Source organism: Silurus aristotelis (genome assembly GCF_946808225.1).
Source record: "Silurus aristotelis genome assembly, chromosome: 18".
NCBI classification, from domain to species: Eukaryota; Metazoa; Chordata; class Actinopteri; order Siluriformes; family Siluridae; genus Silurus; species Silurus aristotelis.
The window spans coordinates 14,386,027-14,405,402 of NC_139591.1; the positions used below are offsets into that span (position 1 = coordinate 14,386,027).

The 19,376-nt window shown below is 39.9% G+C and overlaps 1 protein-coding gene across 2 annotated transcripts in view; it reads right to left on the reverse strand.

The window, feature by feature from the left end:
* The window catches only part of cntnap3 (contactin associated protein family member 3), a 154,657-nt gene that overhangs the window by 70,419 nt on the left and 64,862 nt on the right, over positions 1–19,376 (reverse strand). For both annotated transcript variants that reach the window (XM_083569409.1, XM_083569408.1), the window contains exons 4-5: positions 17,238–17,385; positions 10,386–10,589 (exon numbers count right to left, since the gene is read on the reverse strand). In XM_083569409.1, the coding sequence (XP_083425535.1) occupies positions 10,386–10,589; positions 17,238–17,385 (352 nt within the window). The remainder of the gene's footprint in view (positions 1–10,385; positions 10,590–17,237; positions 17,386–19,376) is intronic.

The window sequence follows — 19,376 nt, forward strand, 5'->3', positions numbered from 1 at the left end:
TTTTCCATTTCCTTCTCTAATTTAAACACAATGCATTCAAATATTACAACTGCAAAAAACAAAGAATAAATAAATGTCTCTTCTTTGTATTATATTGCAAAAGAAACCCTGTACTCAGTACTTTCTAGAAGCATCTTCGCCAAAAGCTTTGACTCCTCTTTGGTAAAATGTCTACAATCTCATCGCATTTTATTCTTTTGCAGTTTCTCTCATTCTTTCTGTAAGATCATTTCAAGGTCAGTTAGATCTGTCAAACCTCAGACATTCTGGGCATGGTTGGCCCATAAGAACATCTAAAGACGTGTGGTGTATAAACTTTTGTTTTGTCTAGGCTATATACTTTCAGGACCATTCTGTATTTGGTAGCATTTATCCTTTGTAAAAATTTTGACCAGTCTCCTTGTCCCTACCATTGAAAACCACTTTCATAGCACGATTTTCTTAAAAACATTAGTTTTGACTGATGAAGTGGGTTTTTTTTGTTTGGAGTTTTCCAGGTAAGACAGTGTCGCTAATTTAAAAACAGCAGACCTTGTTTATCAAGCTAGACACACATTTATTTATTCACCGATTGCTCAGAGAATAATTTACACAATGAAAAAGTGGAATTCATTACAATCTGGTTCAGAAGAACTTTAAATGAAAATGAATTGCCTAAAAATAATAATATAAAAAAAAAAAAAAAAAAAAAACATTTGATGAAGTAAAGACTTTAAAAACTAAATTGATGACTATTCTTTCTATTATCAATTGTTTCTTTGTTAATTATGCACCACTGTGTAACAAGATGCCCCGGAATTTTCCCCCATTCAGCATTCAACGGGGTGAATGAATACTAATGAAACCCACAGAGATTCTCAGCAGCCTTGAAAAGTTTATTAAGGAACACCTGAAAAGTGTACATTTAATTTATTTATTCCTTTGAAGCTGTTTTGCAGGCAAAAAAAAAAAGAAGAGGCATGACCTTTTTTATTTAACGCACTCTAAAGGGAACACATGGATCCTTGTAAAAAGCGTTAAAGATTGAGTTACAAATAAATAAATAAATAAATAAATAAATAAATTAATTTGCCTTCTCTCTCTCTCTCTCTCTCTCTCTCTCTCTCTCTCACATCTCTTCTAATTAGCTTTTGCGTTTGACAGTTTATGTCAAAATATTTCCAATGGCGACATAATTGCTTGCTTATTTACAGCTGCCTAGTGATACATTGGGTGGGGAATAAAGTGCTATACCATGGCAGGAAACATGTCTGTTTTTATTTTATCTGATTGAAAATTTCTCCATGGTTAAAATGACAAAGCAGCTTTTTTTTGTTTGTTTGTTTCATCAGATGGAAAAAAAATCTAAACTACTTCCTTCTTTATTCTACATTTTGCATTAATTGCTTGTGTGTCAAGATGCTATTGACAGACCCATGCATCAAATCTGTGGCGTTTCTACTCCAAAAAAAAAAAAAAAAAAAAAACCTGGGTGTGGCGAGGTGTGGTCAAGCTCTAGTTTGTAAATGGAGGGATAGAGGGAGAAGCTGGAGGACACGAGTGTAAAGAAGCAAATACCTTTTGGTAGTTTGACAAATGAGTGTTCTCTGTTAAAGTGAGCAGTAGATGTGAGAAAAAACAGAGACACAGTAGCCCCGGGGGCAGGAAGAGTGAGAGAGAGACGGGCACAGACTGCTGTGTGTGTGTGTGTGTCTGTGTGTGTGTCTGCCTTCAAGTCTTCAATAAAAGTTTGGTTTATTAAGAGAAGTCATTCTGTAATAACAAGTTCGTACACTGTAAGTTTTTATATCCACTGTTCACTCAGCATTATCACATATTTAATAAATGATAATGACCCCACTTGGAACAAATGTGCTTGACTGAAATTTTACTGCAAAAATCACTGACTGACATATGTACACACACAAAATTTAAGTGCTTCAAGAAATTAAGGCAGACTTGTGTCATTTGAAATAAATGTGATTGCATAATGTGCCATTTGACTGAAGTAAATTAACAGGCCTGTTATTACTCCCAATAATTAAATAAATAACAACATGGGACACTTTAAGGTGTTAGCATGTCATTCGTCTGCTGGGTACTGGTGGTCCAGTGGTTAAGGCTCTGGGTTACTGATCATAAGGTTGGGGGTTCAAGCCCCAGCACTGCCAAACTGCCACTGTTGAGCCCTGGATCAAGGCACTTAACCCTATCTTCTCCAGTGGTGCTTTACCTTGGGTAGCCCTGCACTCTGTTGGGGAGTGGTAGCTCAGTGGTTAAGGTGCTGGGTTACTGATCGGAGTTTCACAGAGACTGGTCACTAATGGCCCAAGCCACTCTTGGGCCCTTGAAAAAGGCCCTTAACCCCCGGTGCTTCAGGGGCGCCATATTATGGCTGACCCTGTGCTCTGAACCTGGCTTCCGAGCAAGCTAGGATACGTGAAGAAAGAATTTCTCTGTGCTGTAATGTATGTGTCAAATAAAGGGTATTCTTCTTTCTATTATATACTATTGATAAAGTAGATACTGTATGTGTTTGTCTATAATATTTAGTTAGAAAGTCTCTTTGTAACACTGAACCGCCTGGCAAAATGAGTAAAAACAACAAAAATAATACAAACATAAATAAAATAAAATCTCTCTCTCTCTCTCCCCCTCTCCCTCCCTCTCTCTCTCTCTCTCTCTCTCTCTCTCTCCCTCTTTCTCTAACAGATAATATAAAATTCAATGACCTACAATGCTTTCAGGAAGCCATGCTCAAATCAGCAGTCAGTCAATTCATGGCAGGTCCCAAAGTGAAACAAATCCTGTCCAAATTAAGCTTAAAGCCTAATGTGTTTGTAATCCGCTTTCATTAAAATCTTCTGTTTTGATTATTATCAGTTAAACCCTGAGGCAGGTGAAAGAAAAAAAAAAAAATCAGTAAATGATGGGAGAATTTCCAGACAATCGAAACTGGCATCTTATCAGATAACACAATTTTATAAATGTAAGGAATATAATAATAATCAATATTATTGTTAATGTTTTTATTAGTAGTATTATAGTACAAAAACATTATTCTCAGTATTATATTAGCATTAATTTAAAACTCAATAGAATTTAATGCTAGATAATTCAATACTAATAATAGAATTTAATACTAAATGCTATATTATTAATAAAATAAGAGAAAGAGAGTAAATAATATTAATTATTAATATTTGTTTGGTCATTAGGCAGAATCTAAATGTAATAAATCCTTGAATAAGCTTTTTTTTTTTAAATCAGCCTGATTGTCATGTGTTTCACAGCATTTGTAGCATATTGGTGCAATATCCGCTGGAGTTTTTGACACGCATCACATTTGGCTTTGTTGCTGTTTACTGAAGTGAGAAATAAAAAAGAAAAAAAAAAACTTCACACTGCTTCTTTTCAACTCACTAGAAGAAAGTGGTGCTGCTACGAACATCCAGGCTCATCATCTTTAACTGTTTCCCAGCAGGCCTTGTGTGCCTGTGAGGAGGAAGCAGACCGGAGGAAAAGTCTCTTCTGTGCTTCAAATTAAGTGTTGTTTTTGTTTGTTTGTTTGTTTCAAGCTCCAACAAAAAAAAAGAACCTGCATATGGTAAAAGTATAGTTTACACTTTAGTCTTCTACTTCTATTTAGAATGTATGAATATTACATATTATGTTTAACATATGTGTAATATTAGATTATTATATATTTTTGTATATTTAATAGTATGGAACCACAAGATACCAGTGCTCTTTATAAAAATTGGCAAAAATGAGCAAAGACAGCTTTATTGTCTTGATGTTTTGTTCAAAATTTGACAAAAATACCCTGCTCTCAGGGATGTCAAACAATTGGAGAGTATATACCCATGGCTAAGGGAATTTGGGCAAGTGTTTCCCTTGTGAAACAAGTCATGGTTGAACAATTTCTTGTTTCTAGACATCCAGGTGTACTATTTTTGTTGATATCCAGGACAGCAGAGAAATTTTGTGAATTGTGAACATTATGCAGTAAAGGCGATATTTCACAGCCTTTTTTGCTTATATCTACCAAGGTTGCCAATATTAGTACAGAGCATTGTACTTTATGTGTCAGTATTATGGGACAAGGTCTACCTTCCCTATAAGCATATCACATGATTTTCTGCACGTAGTTGCCATTCATAGTATTAGCACTGTATATATACTCATATACCATATACACTATATAGCCACAGATTTTGACACCTGAGCATAGTATTTTTTTAGTACAACTTCTTTTCCATCTAGAACCATCTGCTCATGCACATGTGCACATAAAAGAGTCGTATCTAGTGACAAACCATGATCAATGAGCGAACAGGAAGTTCAGGGCCATTTTACAACCCACCTTTCACACTATACACCAATTATTTACAGCAGAAAATACACATTAAACCTAAAAAACAACATCCTGGTGGGAGTCAAGCGGAACATATGGCTCTTGGTAAAGCTATAGAGCAACTTCTGGAGCTCATTTGTTAGTCAGAATTACTGGAGCAGAGCCGAAGCAAAGCGTAGCGAAACGAGTACAATAAATCTGAATGGTCTACACATCATCAGGGGAGAAGAAATATGAACGCAAAAGCAAAGGCACAAATAATACAGTTTCGGACACGGGACATAAATCTTCATGTCGAGTCTTTTTTTTGGTGTTTTTTTTTTAAACAGTTTGTGCTAGGATCTGACATGCTGAAAAGACGTTGTGCTTCGGGATGAAATACCAAACTATGTCTGATGGTACAAGTAGAATTGGTTGTGGTGCTTTGTATTCAGATTTTAGGTTTGAATTCCACTTACACTTCGCACACTAAAAATTCAGGTTTTGGAAATAAGAAACATTATTTTTTCTGACTCTTCCTGGCAACCGAATGCCACACATATTATTTTACATTTAGAACTACATTTCAGTTTAGCCATTGCACCTTGCTTGTTTGTCTTTGCACTTGGACAGACCATTGTATAAATAGACAAAAGCATTGGGACACCTACCTTTTCCAGGAACTCAAGCTGCATCAAAACGCTTTGGGAACGCCTCCGCATTGTTCATGCTTTGAACCATGTGTGAAATCCGGCCAACAGCAAGGCAGGATGTCACCGGTAAGGTGACGTCACGACCTGGAAGCTACAAAACGTGCATGTAGTGAAGCTGACGTTAGCTTCTGTTTGTTCAGGTAAGCGATTTGTGTGTGAATCTGTGAAGGCATGAGCTTTAAAAGCAAGCCTCCATTTTATTTTGGGGAATAGACACAGCCGATGTGTCATTTGCTTGGGAGAGGGAGCTCTCGAGGGAGTCAACTGCTCGCATTGTAGCCATATGGCTATGCACACTCTCACTACTCGTTGAGGAGAGTGTTCTCCCTTGCAGCTTGGGCCCCACTCTTGCTGAGGCAAAGCAGCATCAGATGTTGTGGGGTTTGCAAGCGGATCTAACAGAGGGCATAGATGACACTCTTTCTCCCGCCTCACCTGCCGGGTTGCTCCCACAAACCTCGCTATATGTGAACATCGTGGGGATGAAGTAGTGCGGCTATGGGACAATGCCACGGTTGGAGAAGACGCTAGCTAGCTATCTTTCTCCGGGTGTCATCCCTTATGGCCCTGGTACTGCCCACTTAACCAGCGGGTTGCTGCCACACGATGGGTGTGTTGCAGGCATACCAGGCTGACCTGCTGCAGGAGATGGACGAGGGATTCAGCTCTGAGGCTGACGATACTAAGGAGATACGTCGTGGTGCCGACCTAGCCCTTAGGGCAACCAAAAAAGGGCTAAGGCCATGGGGTGGTCCATGTCAGCCCTAGTAGCCACAGAACAGACAGGGATTTTTTGCTGAATGGCCCGATGTCCCTTTCTGGCTTGTTCGGCGACACTGAGGGTGCGATTGTTAACAAGTTCCAAGAGGCCAAGAAGCAGTCCTCTCTACTGAGGTAGTGGAGACCATCCTACAATCTAGAGCTCTCTCTACGAGGAGGTTGTATGCCGCTAAATAGCGCTTGTTCTCTGCGTGGTGCAAGCACCACCAATTAGACCCAGTCAACTGCCCGGTTGGTTCAATGCTGAAGTTCCTACAGGAACAGTTTGCCGCTGGGTTGGCTTTTTTCACCCTGAAGGGTTACGTGTCTGTTATCACGGCTTATTGTGCCCCGCTTGCTGGGTAGACACCCTTGGTGACACGTTCCTGTGTGGCACCAAGAGGCTGAGGCCCGTGACGTGAAGCCGAGAGTGCCTGTGTGGGACTTGCCCGTCATGCTGCCGCTCTGTCTGAGCCCCCCGTTCGAGCCATTGGCTGAGGTGGCCTATAGATTACCCCAAACCAGGGTATGTACCTAAAGTGCCTGCGGCTTCCCCACGATCTGTCATGCTGCAGGCATTCTACCCTCCTCGTTTTCAACCCCCCACTCCAGGACATTTGCAATGCTGCAAGCTGGTCCACCCCACAGACCTCGACCTTAGAGCCACTCCCGGCTCCTCTGTCCTGTGCTTTGGATGTGCTCTTAAACGAAAGGCAAGGACTGGTCAGTGTGGCATGATTGGACACTCGTTCCCACAGCGTTTGGAGTCCCAGCTTAAGTTTCTAAAACGAACGAACGTTTTCAGGCTATGTATGTAAACTTCGTATGTAAAGGTATGTTAACTTCGTTTCTGAGCCACACTCCCTGCATCCCTGCCGTGCTTCCCTTCTAATTTGCAAAATCTAGCGTTGGCTCCACTGCATGCGCATTTTGTAGCTTCCTGGTTGTGATGTCACCCCGCCGGTGACATCGCGCCTTGCCGTTGGCCGGATTTCACATGTGGTTCAGAGCGTGAACAATGTGGAGGTGTTCCCAAAGCGAATTGCCGTTTGCCGGATTTCACATGTGGTTCAGAGCGTGAACAATGTGGAGGTGTTCCCAAAGCGCTTTTCTTGCCTAAATCTTTAGCACAAAGTTGGAGGCACACAACTGTAAAGGATGTCTTCGGATGTGGTAGCATAAAATCATCCCTTCACCTAAACTAGGAAAGCCTAGACTCCTAGTTCAGTGAAAGATCTTCTGTGGTCTGCTAAAAAGCTCCGACCTGCACCGAAGGGCTCCTCGTCCTACATATCAGTACCTGACTTTACTAATACAAATGTGGCTGAATGAGCACTAATCTCCACAATCACACTAAAATCTAGTGTAACATCTTCCCAGAGGAGTGGATGTTATTATAACATCAAATGGTGACTAATTGTAAAATGGGATATTGAAAAAGCACATAGTAATCTTATAGTCAGGTGTCCATGAAATTCTGTCTGGATTGTGTATCTCATGCAAGTTGCTAATCACTATGATCTCGAAAGTCATGACTGTGACCAGACCAAACTGTATATACATGTATTTCACAAGTGGATTGCAGATGCACATTTGCTGTTAGATTTAACTTTCAGCTTGATGTCTGTTTTCCCTTCCAATTTTGTTAGCTCAGAATTTCTCTTCCTCTATCTCTCTATCTCTGGCTATAATGTTTTAGATTTTTCTATTTTCACTGAGATGGAGGTCGGTAGAGGCAGCGATAGCCGCTTCTCCACATACTCCTCAGAAATGAGAAATTGACATCACTTCACTTTACAGGTGCTACTCAACACTTCTGGGGTGTTTTTTTTTTTTTTTTCTTTCCTTTCTTTTCTTTTTTCATTCACATTAACATGCCTTTAGAGTAGGAAGTGTGTGGGAGCGATTCACCACTTTTAACTTCACCACTGCAGCACTTTAGATTTCATTTTAGCACAGCCTTATCAGGGGGGAAAGAAAAAAATTTTCTCTCTAATGTATGAATGCTTTCATCTTTTATTCAAAGGGCAGCTTTTCTTTGTTTTTCAGCTTTGTTTAAGGTAATGTGCAATGTCTTTCATATGTTTACAAAGCAAGCCGAGGATGTTTTTACAGCATGCAGGGGCCAAAACAAATTTAAACAAAAATAAGTAAAAAAAAAAAAAAAAGTATCAAATATTATATAAAAAAATTTGAAAATGTTAAATAAATATTGTGGTTTTTAAAAAAATTATAATAATAATATGGTTATATGCTAAACTAAAACAAAACACAAAAGTCAGGTGTCCAGTTTTCAGGTGCTTAACTCTGAGGATGACCTAGATCATGGCCCCCAACCTTTTTTGCACTACGGACCAGATTAATGTCAGACAATATTTTCACGGACTGGGGGGTGGCGGTAGTGGTTATAAATACAACAAATTAAAATATGACTGGCATAAAAACTTATATTTTCTAAATATAATAATAATCGTGAATCCACTGTGTTGTTGTTTGTTCATTTGGTGGACCGGTGCCGGTCCGTGTCCTGGGGGCTGGGGACCACTGGCCTAGATGACCACTGGCCTAGATGACCTTAAATGATTTTGCAAACATGTAGCTTCCAAAAAGTTATTAGTGTGTTTGAAAAAAAAGGAACTACAATAAGCACTGCTTTAGAGGCCCAAATAGGCTGGATTAATGCTGCCCCATAGTTGCTATTTAAACATATACAGTATAGGAAGATCAGTGGACAGGACAATGTAATGTCAGGTTTGGCAGATTTATCTACTTTAAAATGAAATGTGTAGTCCATTTGTATTGTAAAGTGCTACATCTGTGTCATCAAAATGAAGGAAGTCTGCAAATGAATACACACAAGCATAAAGACGATTATGCTAAACGTGAAATAAGAAGACAAAGTAACAAGATAACCATCCGCTGAATCATAGACAGCAATAGACAACAATGACAAAAACACTTGACAGTAAAATAGGTGCAAGGTGTGCCTACCACAACATTATGAAGCAACCAAAATATAGTCTAAATCTCTATGTACATAATACAGACAAATGTTTGTGGACACCTGACCATAAAATTCATATGTGCTTTTGAAACATTCCATTCCACAAAGTTGCTGTTATTATGACTTCCACTTTTGTGGAAAGATTTTGAAGTGTGCTCGTGAAGATTTTTGCTCATTCAGCTGCAAGGACAATAGAATAGTCAAGAACTGCTGTAGGGTGAGGAGACATCGGGTGCACTCAGTGTTCCAATTCACCCCAAAGTGTTTAGTACCGTTCAGATCAGATTTCTATAGGAGGCCACTCAGGATCTTCCTCTCCAGACCATGTAAACCATATCGTCATGGAGCTGGCTTTGTTCACAGGGGCATTTCATGCTGGAACAGGTTTGGGACTCAGTTCAAACGAAGGAAAAATTTAATGCTACCACATAACAGACTGGCATACACACTCTGTTTCACTTCAACACATGTTAATACTAATTAAACAAATTATCTAAAAAATATCTCAGCCAATTGCAGTGCAGCACCACACACACACACACACACACACACACACACACACACACACGAACACACACACAAACACACACATGCTGTCTGTGATCTAATTAGCCTAGCACATGGTCAGACTTTTCTGCATGATGCCTTTAGTACGTTTCTTGACGCCAGTGTGAGATATAAAGGCTTTTTTTTCTTCATGTGCTAAAGGCATTCTTCTTCAAAGTCACCTTAAACCTTCTCAAAAAGATGGCTCTAAATTGTTAAAAAAAAAAAAGTCAGGAGTGCTGGAGGCACACTCTCTCTCTCTCTCTCTCTCTCTCTTACACACACACACACACACACACAGACACACACACACACACACACACACACACTGAAAAAGTGAGCACTGGGCCTGAGAGAGGAGTGATAATTGCTTTGATAGACTGGGTAGCGCGCTTCTCAGCATCAGCATACGTCTATTCCTGGCTCGGGTGAAAACAACACACAAGTCATAATAACGGAATCGATTCAAATTCCGTTCTCTCGAGTGCTTGTTAAAGTTTTTACCAAGTGAATGATGTGAGTCAGTACTTAAATTCGACCATGCTGCAGACGTATGAAGGGCAAATAAGCGTCTCGGATAGATTTGGTTTTGCATTCTAAAGCCGCAAATCAACGCCTTCTACTGGATTTATATCCGTGTTGGGTCAACGCTTTTACATGTACCCGGTGGAGTTGTTTATGATGGTATACGTACACGGCCAGGAACTGCATGGCACCTGAATATTTTCTCCATCATAGTAGGGATGGGGCGAGCTAAAACTGGCTTTATTGGGCACAACAGAAAGCTGCAGTCGCTGTGTGAAGTTGGCACCAGGCTCTTAAACTGCGTGCGTACGCAGATGGCATTCTAAGTGGTCGAGCACTAGCCTGGATCGCTGACAATGCTTGAAAGCGCCTTTTTTTTTTTTTTTTTACTCTTGCATAAAACACACACGAGACACGAATGCCTGAGTCCCATCGATATAGCAAATAATCTGCTGCAGTCTCCGAGGGATGTTCCAGGTAAGAGTCGTGCAGAACACAGAACAGCCTTCGCTGAGTAAACTACCTTTCCTAAAATGGATGAAGAGTTTTCCTCGGAGAACCTCCAGCGTGAGGGTGTGACCGTGACTGCTGTCCATGTGCATCAGGACTCCAGAGTTGTGAAGTGTTTTGAAGTTCATGGTTAGCAGTTCTCTGGGATAAGGACTGGTGATGGTGTTAGGCTTAAAGAGCAAGAAGCTAGCTCCATCGAAGCTGGCTACGTCCGATTCTGCAAAATACACAGAGCAAAAATAAATTTTAATTAAAATGACTCTTTCTAGATGATCAAATGATGTTCATCTGGTGTGTTATATAAAGCAAACAATAAATTAGCTAATGAAAAATGTTTTATGTACATTAAATAATGATTTACACAAAATGAGCTTTTTCATAACTAATGCCAAATGTATGTACTTCACTGCAACAAAAAAATATGGAAGCCATGCCTCTTTCACTGGAACTAAAAGAGATGCCACTTTTACTTCACTGCAAATGACAAACCTGTAAGCCACACCCACTTTACTGGAACTGATAAAAGCCACTCCCACTTCAATGGAACTAACAAACCAAATCAGACTACCGTATTTTCCGGACTATAGGTCGCTACTTTTTTCCCACGCTTTGAACACCGTGGTTTAAACAATGAAGCGGCTAATTTATGGATTTTACCGGGGTTTTTCCCGGGTTCACAAGCTTCAAGCCAAAAAAACTGAGCCCCAAAATATTAGACCAATGAAATTGGCGAACAGGTTAAGGTAAACCAATTAACTCTTTATATTAAATCGCGCTTCCACTGAATCGGGCCGCACCACATCGTAAATGTGAATGAGGTTCCTCTGATGTTTGACTTGCCGCTCACTCGGACTGTCAACAGTAAATGCGAATCATTCGTCATGCCGAAAACAACCGGGCATGAAAAAAAAAAAAACGCACTTCACCTGTATTCTGAGCTGCACGGCATCGGGAGAAAAACTTTACCGATGGTGATTTTTAAACGCACGACGCACGGAAACATTTTTTGGCATCGGCTAATTTATGGATTTTTCCAGGGTTTTTCCCGGTTTCACAAACTTCAAGCTAAAAAACTGAACCCTATAACATTAGACCAATGAAATTTCCGGACGGAAACAAAAAAACGCACCTCACCTGTGTTCTGAGCTGCACGGCATCGGTAGAAAAACTTTCACCGGTATTGATTTTTAAACGCACCGCGATGCCAAAAGATAAACTCCTGAGAGAAATAGTTGTGAAAGGAAGGAGGAAGACAGTGAACAATGACTTTCTTGGTGGGCCACTGTTTAGATACAAGCCATTGTAACGCGTTGAGTCTGGGTGAAGGGAGAGCTCACTAACTCCAGTTGCAACAGAAATCATATAAGCACAGACAGGTTTCCAAAACTTGTGCTTTTAAATTTTTTTGACAACAGCGTTATGGATTAGTCTAAGAAACTTAAAATGAGCATCATAAAATAATGAGCACATAATCCTCAGGCTCACACGCACACACGCAGTAATACTGGAAGAATGCAGTGACGTGCCACAACATATTTCACCCGTTACACCGTGTAACAGACACTCTCTTTCGGTAAAGCCTGTGTAAAGTTCATTAGTTTCAGTGTAGCGGCTTATACACAGGTGTGGCTTATTTATGTTCAAAATATAAATATTTGTCAAATTCAGTGGGTGCGGCTTATACAAGGGTGAGCTTTATAGTCCGGAAATTACAGTATATTACACCACTGTGACTGAAAAAATTAGGCTCTAAGCTACTACCTTAAAAAAAAGATGGAACTGACACATGGGTCTGAAGGTCAAATGTCCAGATACATTTGGCCACATAGCATTTGTATAATTCCTTTATAAGGAATCTTTTTATAAATCTTAGAGGAGACTGACACTCCTGAATGGTGTTCTGGCTGTTTCCTGTTCAAAAATGAATTCCAGAGGATCTGATTTAACCTGACTAACGTCAGGTTGAATCACCGCTACACCATTAACAATGATTTCTTAAATAGAGGTTTTGGTTTGGTTTATGGTTTGGCTGCTTGCTTCATGTTCACCGCATGACACAACTTCTCAGTGTATTAAGTAACCAAACGCAGGTTAATCCCAAATTTTCCAAAAGCACACCAGGGCCCTCTTAAAGGTCAACTAATGGACCGAATCAAAGCATCATTGCAGAGAGAGCGGAGTCCGCGCAAGAACAGATTGCAAAAAATAGCAGGTAGAGTGCAAATGAGTCGAGATGAGTAATTGCTCTGTGTCTATATGCTTCTCTTGCCTCTGAAAGAGCTCTCTGCTGACTGTTAACAATGTGAGTGCACCGAATCCATCCCGGCAAATCCAAGAAGAGAGAAGGCAATCACATGCTGCATTTGGATACAGAAAAAAAAGCCACGTGAGCTACAGCCGGTTTAAAATGGCCCGAGCTGTGCTCACTTTTTTAAGATAAGGAATCCAATATTCAGAATTTAGGTAGAGGAGAAACTATTTTGTCATGCAACATCACAAGCACCGTATTTAAATTTCAATGTAGCAGAGAAAATTGCATTTCACTTCAGGGGATTTTGGGTGGGATTTGGCATCATGTGTATGAGTATATATGCATGTGTTTGTGTTATACATGTTTTAACACCTACAAGGAAAATTCATATACTGGGTGCAAAAACTTTTTTCTCAGCCTCACTCATTATTATTGGAAAATAAATTATCTGAAGCAAAAACTATGCTCTAGTATGCGATCTCATTACACACACACACACACACACACACACACACACACACACACACACACACACACACACAGCGCTATATACATGTTTTTTACAGTAATGGAGGAAACAAGAAGTGCCTAAACCAGTGTGATAATTGGTATTGTTTCTTAGCACCCTATGTGAAGCTATGCATTATCAACTAGGTATTTATAATGTGTGTGTGTATATAAAATTATATATATATATATATATATATATATATATATATGTGTGTGTGTGTATATATATATATATATATATATATATATATATATATATATATATATATATATATATATATATATATATATATATATACACATATACATACAGTGGTGTGAAAAGTGTTTGCCCTCTTCCTGATTTCTTTTTTTTTTTTTTTGGTCACACTTTAATTTTTTTCAGATTATCAAGCTATTTTAAATATTAGTAAGAGATAACACAAGTGAACACAACCTGCTGTTTTTAAATAAAAGTTTATTATTATTATTATATTTATTATTATTAAGGGAAAACTAAATCCAAAACTACATGGCCCTGTGTAAAAAAGTGATTGCCCCTAAACCTAATAAATGGTTGGGCCACCCTTAGCAGCAACAACTGCAATCAAGTGTTTGCGATAACTTGCAATGAGTCTGTTACAGCGCTGTGGAGAAATTTTGCTCCACTCATCTATGCAGAATTGTTGTAATTTAGCCACAATGGAGATTTATCGAGAATTAACCACCTTTTTAAGGTCATGCCACAGCATCTTAATAGAATTAAGGTCAAGACTTTGACTAGGCCACTCCAAAGTCTTCATTTTGTTTTTCTTCAGCCATTTAAAGGTGGACTTTCTGGTGTGAATTTTGGATCATTGTCCTGCAGCAGCTTGAGGTCACAAACAGATGGCCGGACATTCTCCTTTAGGATTTTTTGGTAAACAGCAGAATTCATGGTTCCATTTATCACAGCAAGTCTTCCAGGTCCTGAAACAGCAAAACAGCCCCAGACCATCACACTACCACCACCATATTTTACTGTTAGTATGATGTTCTTTTACTGAAATGCTGAGTTATTTTTATGCCAGACGTAATGGGACACACACCTTCCAAAAAGTTCAACTTTTGTCTCGTCAGTCCACAGAATATTTTTCCAAAAGTCTTGGGGATCATCAAAATGTTTTCTGGCAAAACTGAAACAAGCCTTTATGGTCTTTTTGCTCAGCAGCAGTTTTGGTCTTGGAACTATGACATGCACATCATTTTTTCCCAGTCTCTTTCTCATTGAAGGAGTCCTGAACATTGACTTTAAGGGATGTTGTTGTGGGGTCTTTTGTGACTTCTTGGATGAGTCGTTGCTGTGCTCTTGGGGTAATTTTATTTGGCCAGCCACTCCTAAAAAGGTTCTTCACTGTTCCATGTTTTTGCTATTTGTGAATAATGGCTCTCACTGTGGTTGCCTTGAATCCCCAAGCTTTAGAAATGGCTTTATAACATTTTTCCAGACTGATAGAGCTCAATTACTTTTTTTTCTCATTTGTTTCTTAATTTCTTTGATGCCTTCTTGTCATGAGGATTCTCTTTTGAGGATCTTTTGGTCCACTTCACTTTGTCACTCAAGAGCTATTTTAGAGATTTCTTGATTGTGTACAGGTGTGGCAGTAATCAGGCCTGGGTGTGGCTACACTTAGCTTTGATGACAGCTTGGCACAATCGTGGCATTCTCTCATCGGATTCATGATTCATAATGGTTTTAAGTTTTCTCAGTCACATGTCTTACCCACATCCGCTACCTTCTTAAAGGGGCTGCTCCGGCTGGTAACACATAATACATTACCGCTAAATTGAAACCCCCAAGCTAGCAAAATGAACAAAAAACCACACAGTGGATTCACGTTTATAATTACACTTAGAAAATACCAGCTTGTATGCCGGTGGTATCATTTTATTTTGTTGTATTTATCCGCCACACCTTAAAGGCCGGTCTGTAAAAAAATTTTGTCTGACATTAAACCTGTCCATGGACAAAGGTTGGGGACCGCTGCTTTACACCATTAGTTGTCTTGTGCAGAGAAAGAATGAGTACAGAGTCAAATAGCCCTATTAGTGCTACTTAAACTACTGTACAAATCCATATTACAGTAAGAAACCCTCAGTTAGGTAAAGAAAAAACTCAGTTCATCATTACTTTAAGAAATGAAGGTCAGTCAATCTGAAAAATCTCAAGATCTTTAAATGTATTCCCACGTGCAGTCTTCAAAACCATCAAACGCTCTGATGAAACAGGCTCTCACGAGGACTGTCCCATAAAAGGAAGACCAAGAGCTACATCTGTTGTAGAGGATAAGTTTATTAGAATTACCAGCCTCAGAAACCACAGATTTACATAAATGCTTCTCTGCGTTCAAGTGGCAGACATATTTCCACATCCACTGTTAAGAGGAGACTGTGTGCACTGGGGCTTCATGGTTGAATAATGGCAAAGAAATCACCCAGCCGGTGATGTCAGGATCAGGAAGCTTAAAAGCACATGGAGTGAAACCAGTGCCAGCTTCTGAAAAGGGAAGGAAGCGTTGCAGGGATGCAGGCAGTGTGGCATAAAGACACAACATCTCATTCCTCCGGGTAATGAAGGTTACATACGTAACCTGGAGACATTCCCCTTTAGGAACTCGAGCTGCGTCAGAAACACTTTGGGAACGAAAGTCCAATCAAGGCAAACTGACTAATCCCTGCATCCACAATCCTTCTGTTGAGCGTCTGCTTATTTGCAGGGAGACCTATCCTTGGAGGGCCATAGCAAACAAAGAGCTGCTCTGACTTCCTCCACAGTTCTGTTCTGTGGATGTACTGTATATGTGACAGTCTGTTAGGCTTCTCCTGGTCTGGGCCTAAAAGGGAGGAGGAGAAAATGCCTCAAACCTAATAGGTTGTGGGACAACCGAGGGTACTTTAGGAAGAGAAAGGTTGAGCCAGAGAAAGGCACTGGTCAGGCCACAGAAAGGGCCTGAAGATCCACTACTCTCTTAAGAGAGGAGATAGCCAGGAAGAAGACAGTCTTAACTGTGAGGAACCTCAGAGGTACCTCCGTCAAAAGCTCAAAGGAGGCTTCCAACAGGGCCTCTAAGACAATGGCTAAGTCCCATGCAGGCATCCTAGGTCGTGCTGGAGGCTGTGCCATTGAGAAAGCGTGTCACCAACGTGTTCTTACCCAGCGACTGCATCGCGAGGGGGACATGACCGGTCGCAATAGCGGACATGTAAACCTTCAGGGTGGAAGAAGCCAGCCCTTTGCAAACTGTTCTTGAAGGAATTCCAGCTCTTAACCACCTGGGCAGTAAACTGGTCTAGTAAGAGGTGTGAGAGACGCATCTGTTGTAAGCGTTTTGCAACAGACGTTAGAATGGACTCGACATGAGCAGGGGACAGATGTGCCTGCGTAAGACCTGCTTCAAGGTCAGCATCTTGAACCTGAGTCTTAAAAGCGAGCTGTTCAGCTGACGCAGGTCCAGTATAGGACGCAACACACCATCCGTTTTGGAAACTATGACGTACTGGCTGTAGTCAGGGACTCTCTGTCTAATGAAGGGACCACCTCGATGGCCACCTTCCTCAAGAGAGTGTTCAATTCCTGTTCCATGACCAGAGCATGCTGTTAAATGGGGCGGGCATGACACAAACTGAATCGTATAGCCTATATCTACAGTGCACAGGACCCACCGAGACGTGTCTGTCTTAATTTAACCAGATGTAACAGTCAAACTTGTAGACCATCTTGTAGACAACCTACAATTATTACAAAACTTTCGCAAAAAGAAATAAAATTTTAAAATAACTACCAACCAGTGAGAACCTGCATTTTCAAAATAATTACCCAGGGTTTTTCTTACCAGGTGGTTCATGGATTACCCCGATTACTGGAAGGGTTTTTACAATGAATGTGGTTCCGCACCAAGGGCTCTCAAATATTATCCATCGGAAACAAGATCTTATTTAATGCAAAACCTCCATACTAATCAAATGCAAACAGCTCTTGTTTGACAACTTCTATAATCATTAGAACTGATATAACTCACCTATTTGGGTAAAGTGATCCATTAAAAGCACATTATCATATGCTGTTGTGGTTAAATGCATCCTTACTGTATCGGCAGCCGTAGGCCTCTAACCGTAACCCAATCCTTCCATTGGGATTCCAATCCAGAGGCAGGACACGGAGGTACCGGGCGAAAACCGGCTGCTGGAGCTTGTAGGACACTACGCTGTCTGCATTTGTGTTCCCAGAGAATGCCTATGACACACAGGGTGAGGGGGGAGTACTGAACATTAGAAATATCAACACTAAAATCATGCCACTCTGGTGTATGTGGTTTTATATTACACAAATTGAGACTAAAATCTAATCTGATGTAACTCACATGTGGAGGAAAGATTATGAACTTAAGTCAATATTAACAATATAACTAGCATAAGCATTTTTATAGCAGTACAGCAGCTGCCATGTTACTAAAATAATTTGTAAAATATATATATTTTTTTAATCCATTATTGACCGAGCTGATTGAATTTCCTATGCTGGAAATGTATTGCTGCTTTTGGAAGTACTAATAGGTAGGAACACAAAATTGGAAATGGCAGTAATATTGTGGGTATATAATATTATTTGTGCATTGCCAATCCAATGGATGGTACAGTACCCTATTTGTGAGTTCTTTCTCAAACTTTTACCACAAAGTTGGAGGCACACACTTGCATATAATGTCTGTGGTGGCAGTAGAATTAAATTGCCGTTTCACTTAAACTAGGAGACCTAACTCAGTTCTATATGAACATGCCTCCTGCATACGGCTCTATGAAGATATGGTTTATTTGGGTTGGTTAAATGTTGAGCGGCCTGATATAGAGCTCACTGATGTCCTATAGCCCAAAGGCTCGCTTCTGTCCTTGATTGAGAAGGTACAAAGAGGAAATTTGAATGCACTGCCACAAATCGATAAGAGCTGCACTCCTTGTCCTCACATTCCCAGACCCTGAATGGTGGCTTGCACATCCCTAATCACCTGTTGTATTAAAGGAAATCGATACAAGCTAACTCAACTCAGCAAAAAAAAAAAAAAAACCTGCTGACACTTGGCAGCTACAAGCTCAGTGGCCATTTACAAAAAATAGAGGAACTTCAGTGTGAAACTTTAATTTGTCCCTCGTGGTACTTGAATTTGGTGCCAATGTGACTTTCCTAACACAGATTAATTCTAAGCTAAGTAGCATTTTCAGTGCCTTTGAAGGGATCAGGCCTCTGGTGAATCAAAGCGTAAAGCTGAGCAAATTGTGCACTTTCCCTGCCCATGAAGAGCCATCTCATTTGCTTTAAAGAGAGCTCAGGAAATGTGCCACAAGCCAGAGGTTCAAATCCTTGTAGCATTAGCCGCAACATGCTTCCTCCCTTAGAGAAGATAGACACAAGGGAAAGGCTATTCCTCAACTTAAGCCTCCTTTATCACTGTATTCTGTTTTATTTACATTTTACACAGTATACTAACTTTTTTGCATTTGGGGTTGTTATTCTGAGTGAATAAGAGGAGCTTAAAACTCTTCTCAATCACAATCCAGATCAATATTTTGTGCCAGGTAAAGTAAGGTCAGGGCAAACACATCAAAATTGTACACAGGTCAGGTGAATAGCAAACAACATGAACCAGGGCAAGAAAAGAATGTCAAAAAAGTAGCGGGGTAACCCGATAACAACAACCACAACAAATAAAACATGAAAACATGGAACAAAATTACTTGGTGTTCATAAGTAAACTAAAATACTTAAAATGCACCTTAAAATGAACTGGTAAGTAAACGTACAGGGGTGGAGACATTACATTAACAAATATCAAATGCGTGACAATAAACCAAAGACAAGACAAGAAGGAGACAGAAAAAAGAAAAAAAAGCACATGGCTAAACAGAATAGACATGGGGTGTAACGGTGCACGTATTTATACTTAAATTTCCAGTACAGAGCTTTCAATTTGGTGCATAGGTGTAACAAATGCAATCCTCTTTATGTGTAAAACATAGTTAAAATCAGAGTTCACATGGGAACTCATTATGTGACGGACTGCAAGTTTGTTTAGTCGCCACCTAACAATTTGAGCACATTTTTATTACTAGTAAACTTGAAAACATACTCACCAAGGGTACAAAAAGAAACTAGAGATAGCGCAATGTCACTGTGAAATTCGATTTGTAGTGTGTTTTTTACTTCCGGATTTATGACAGTGAAGCGATATG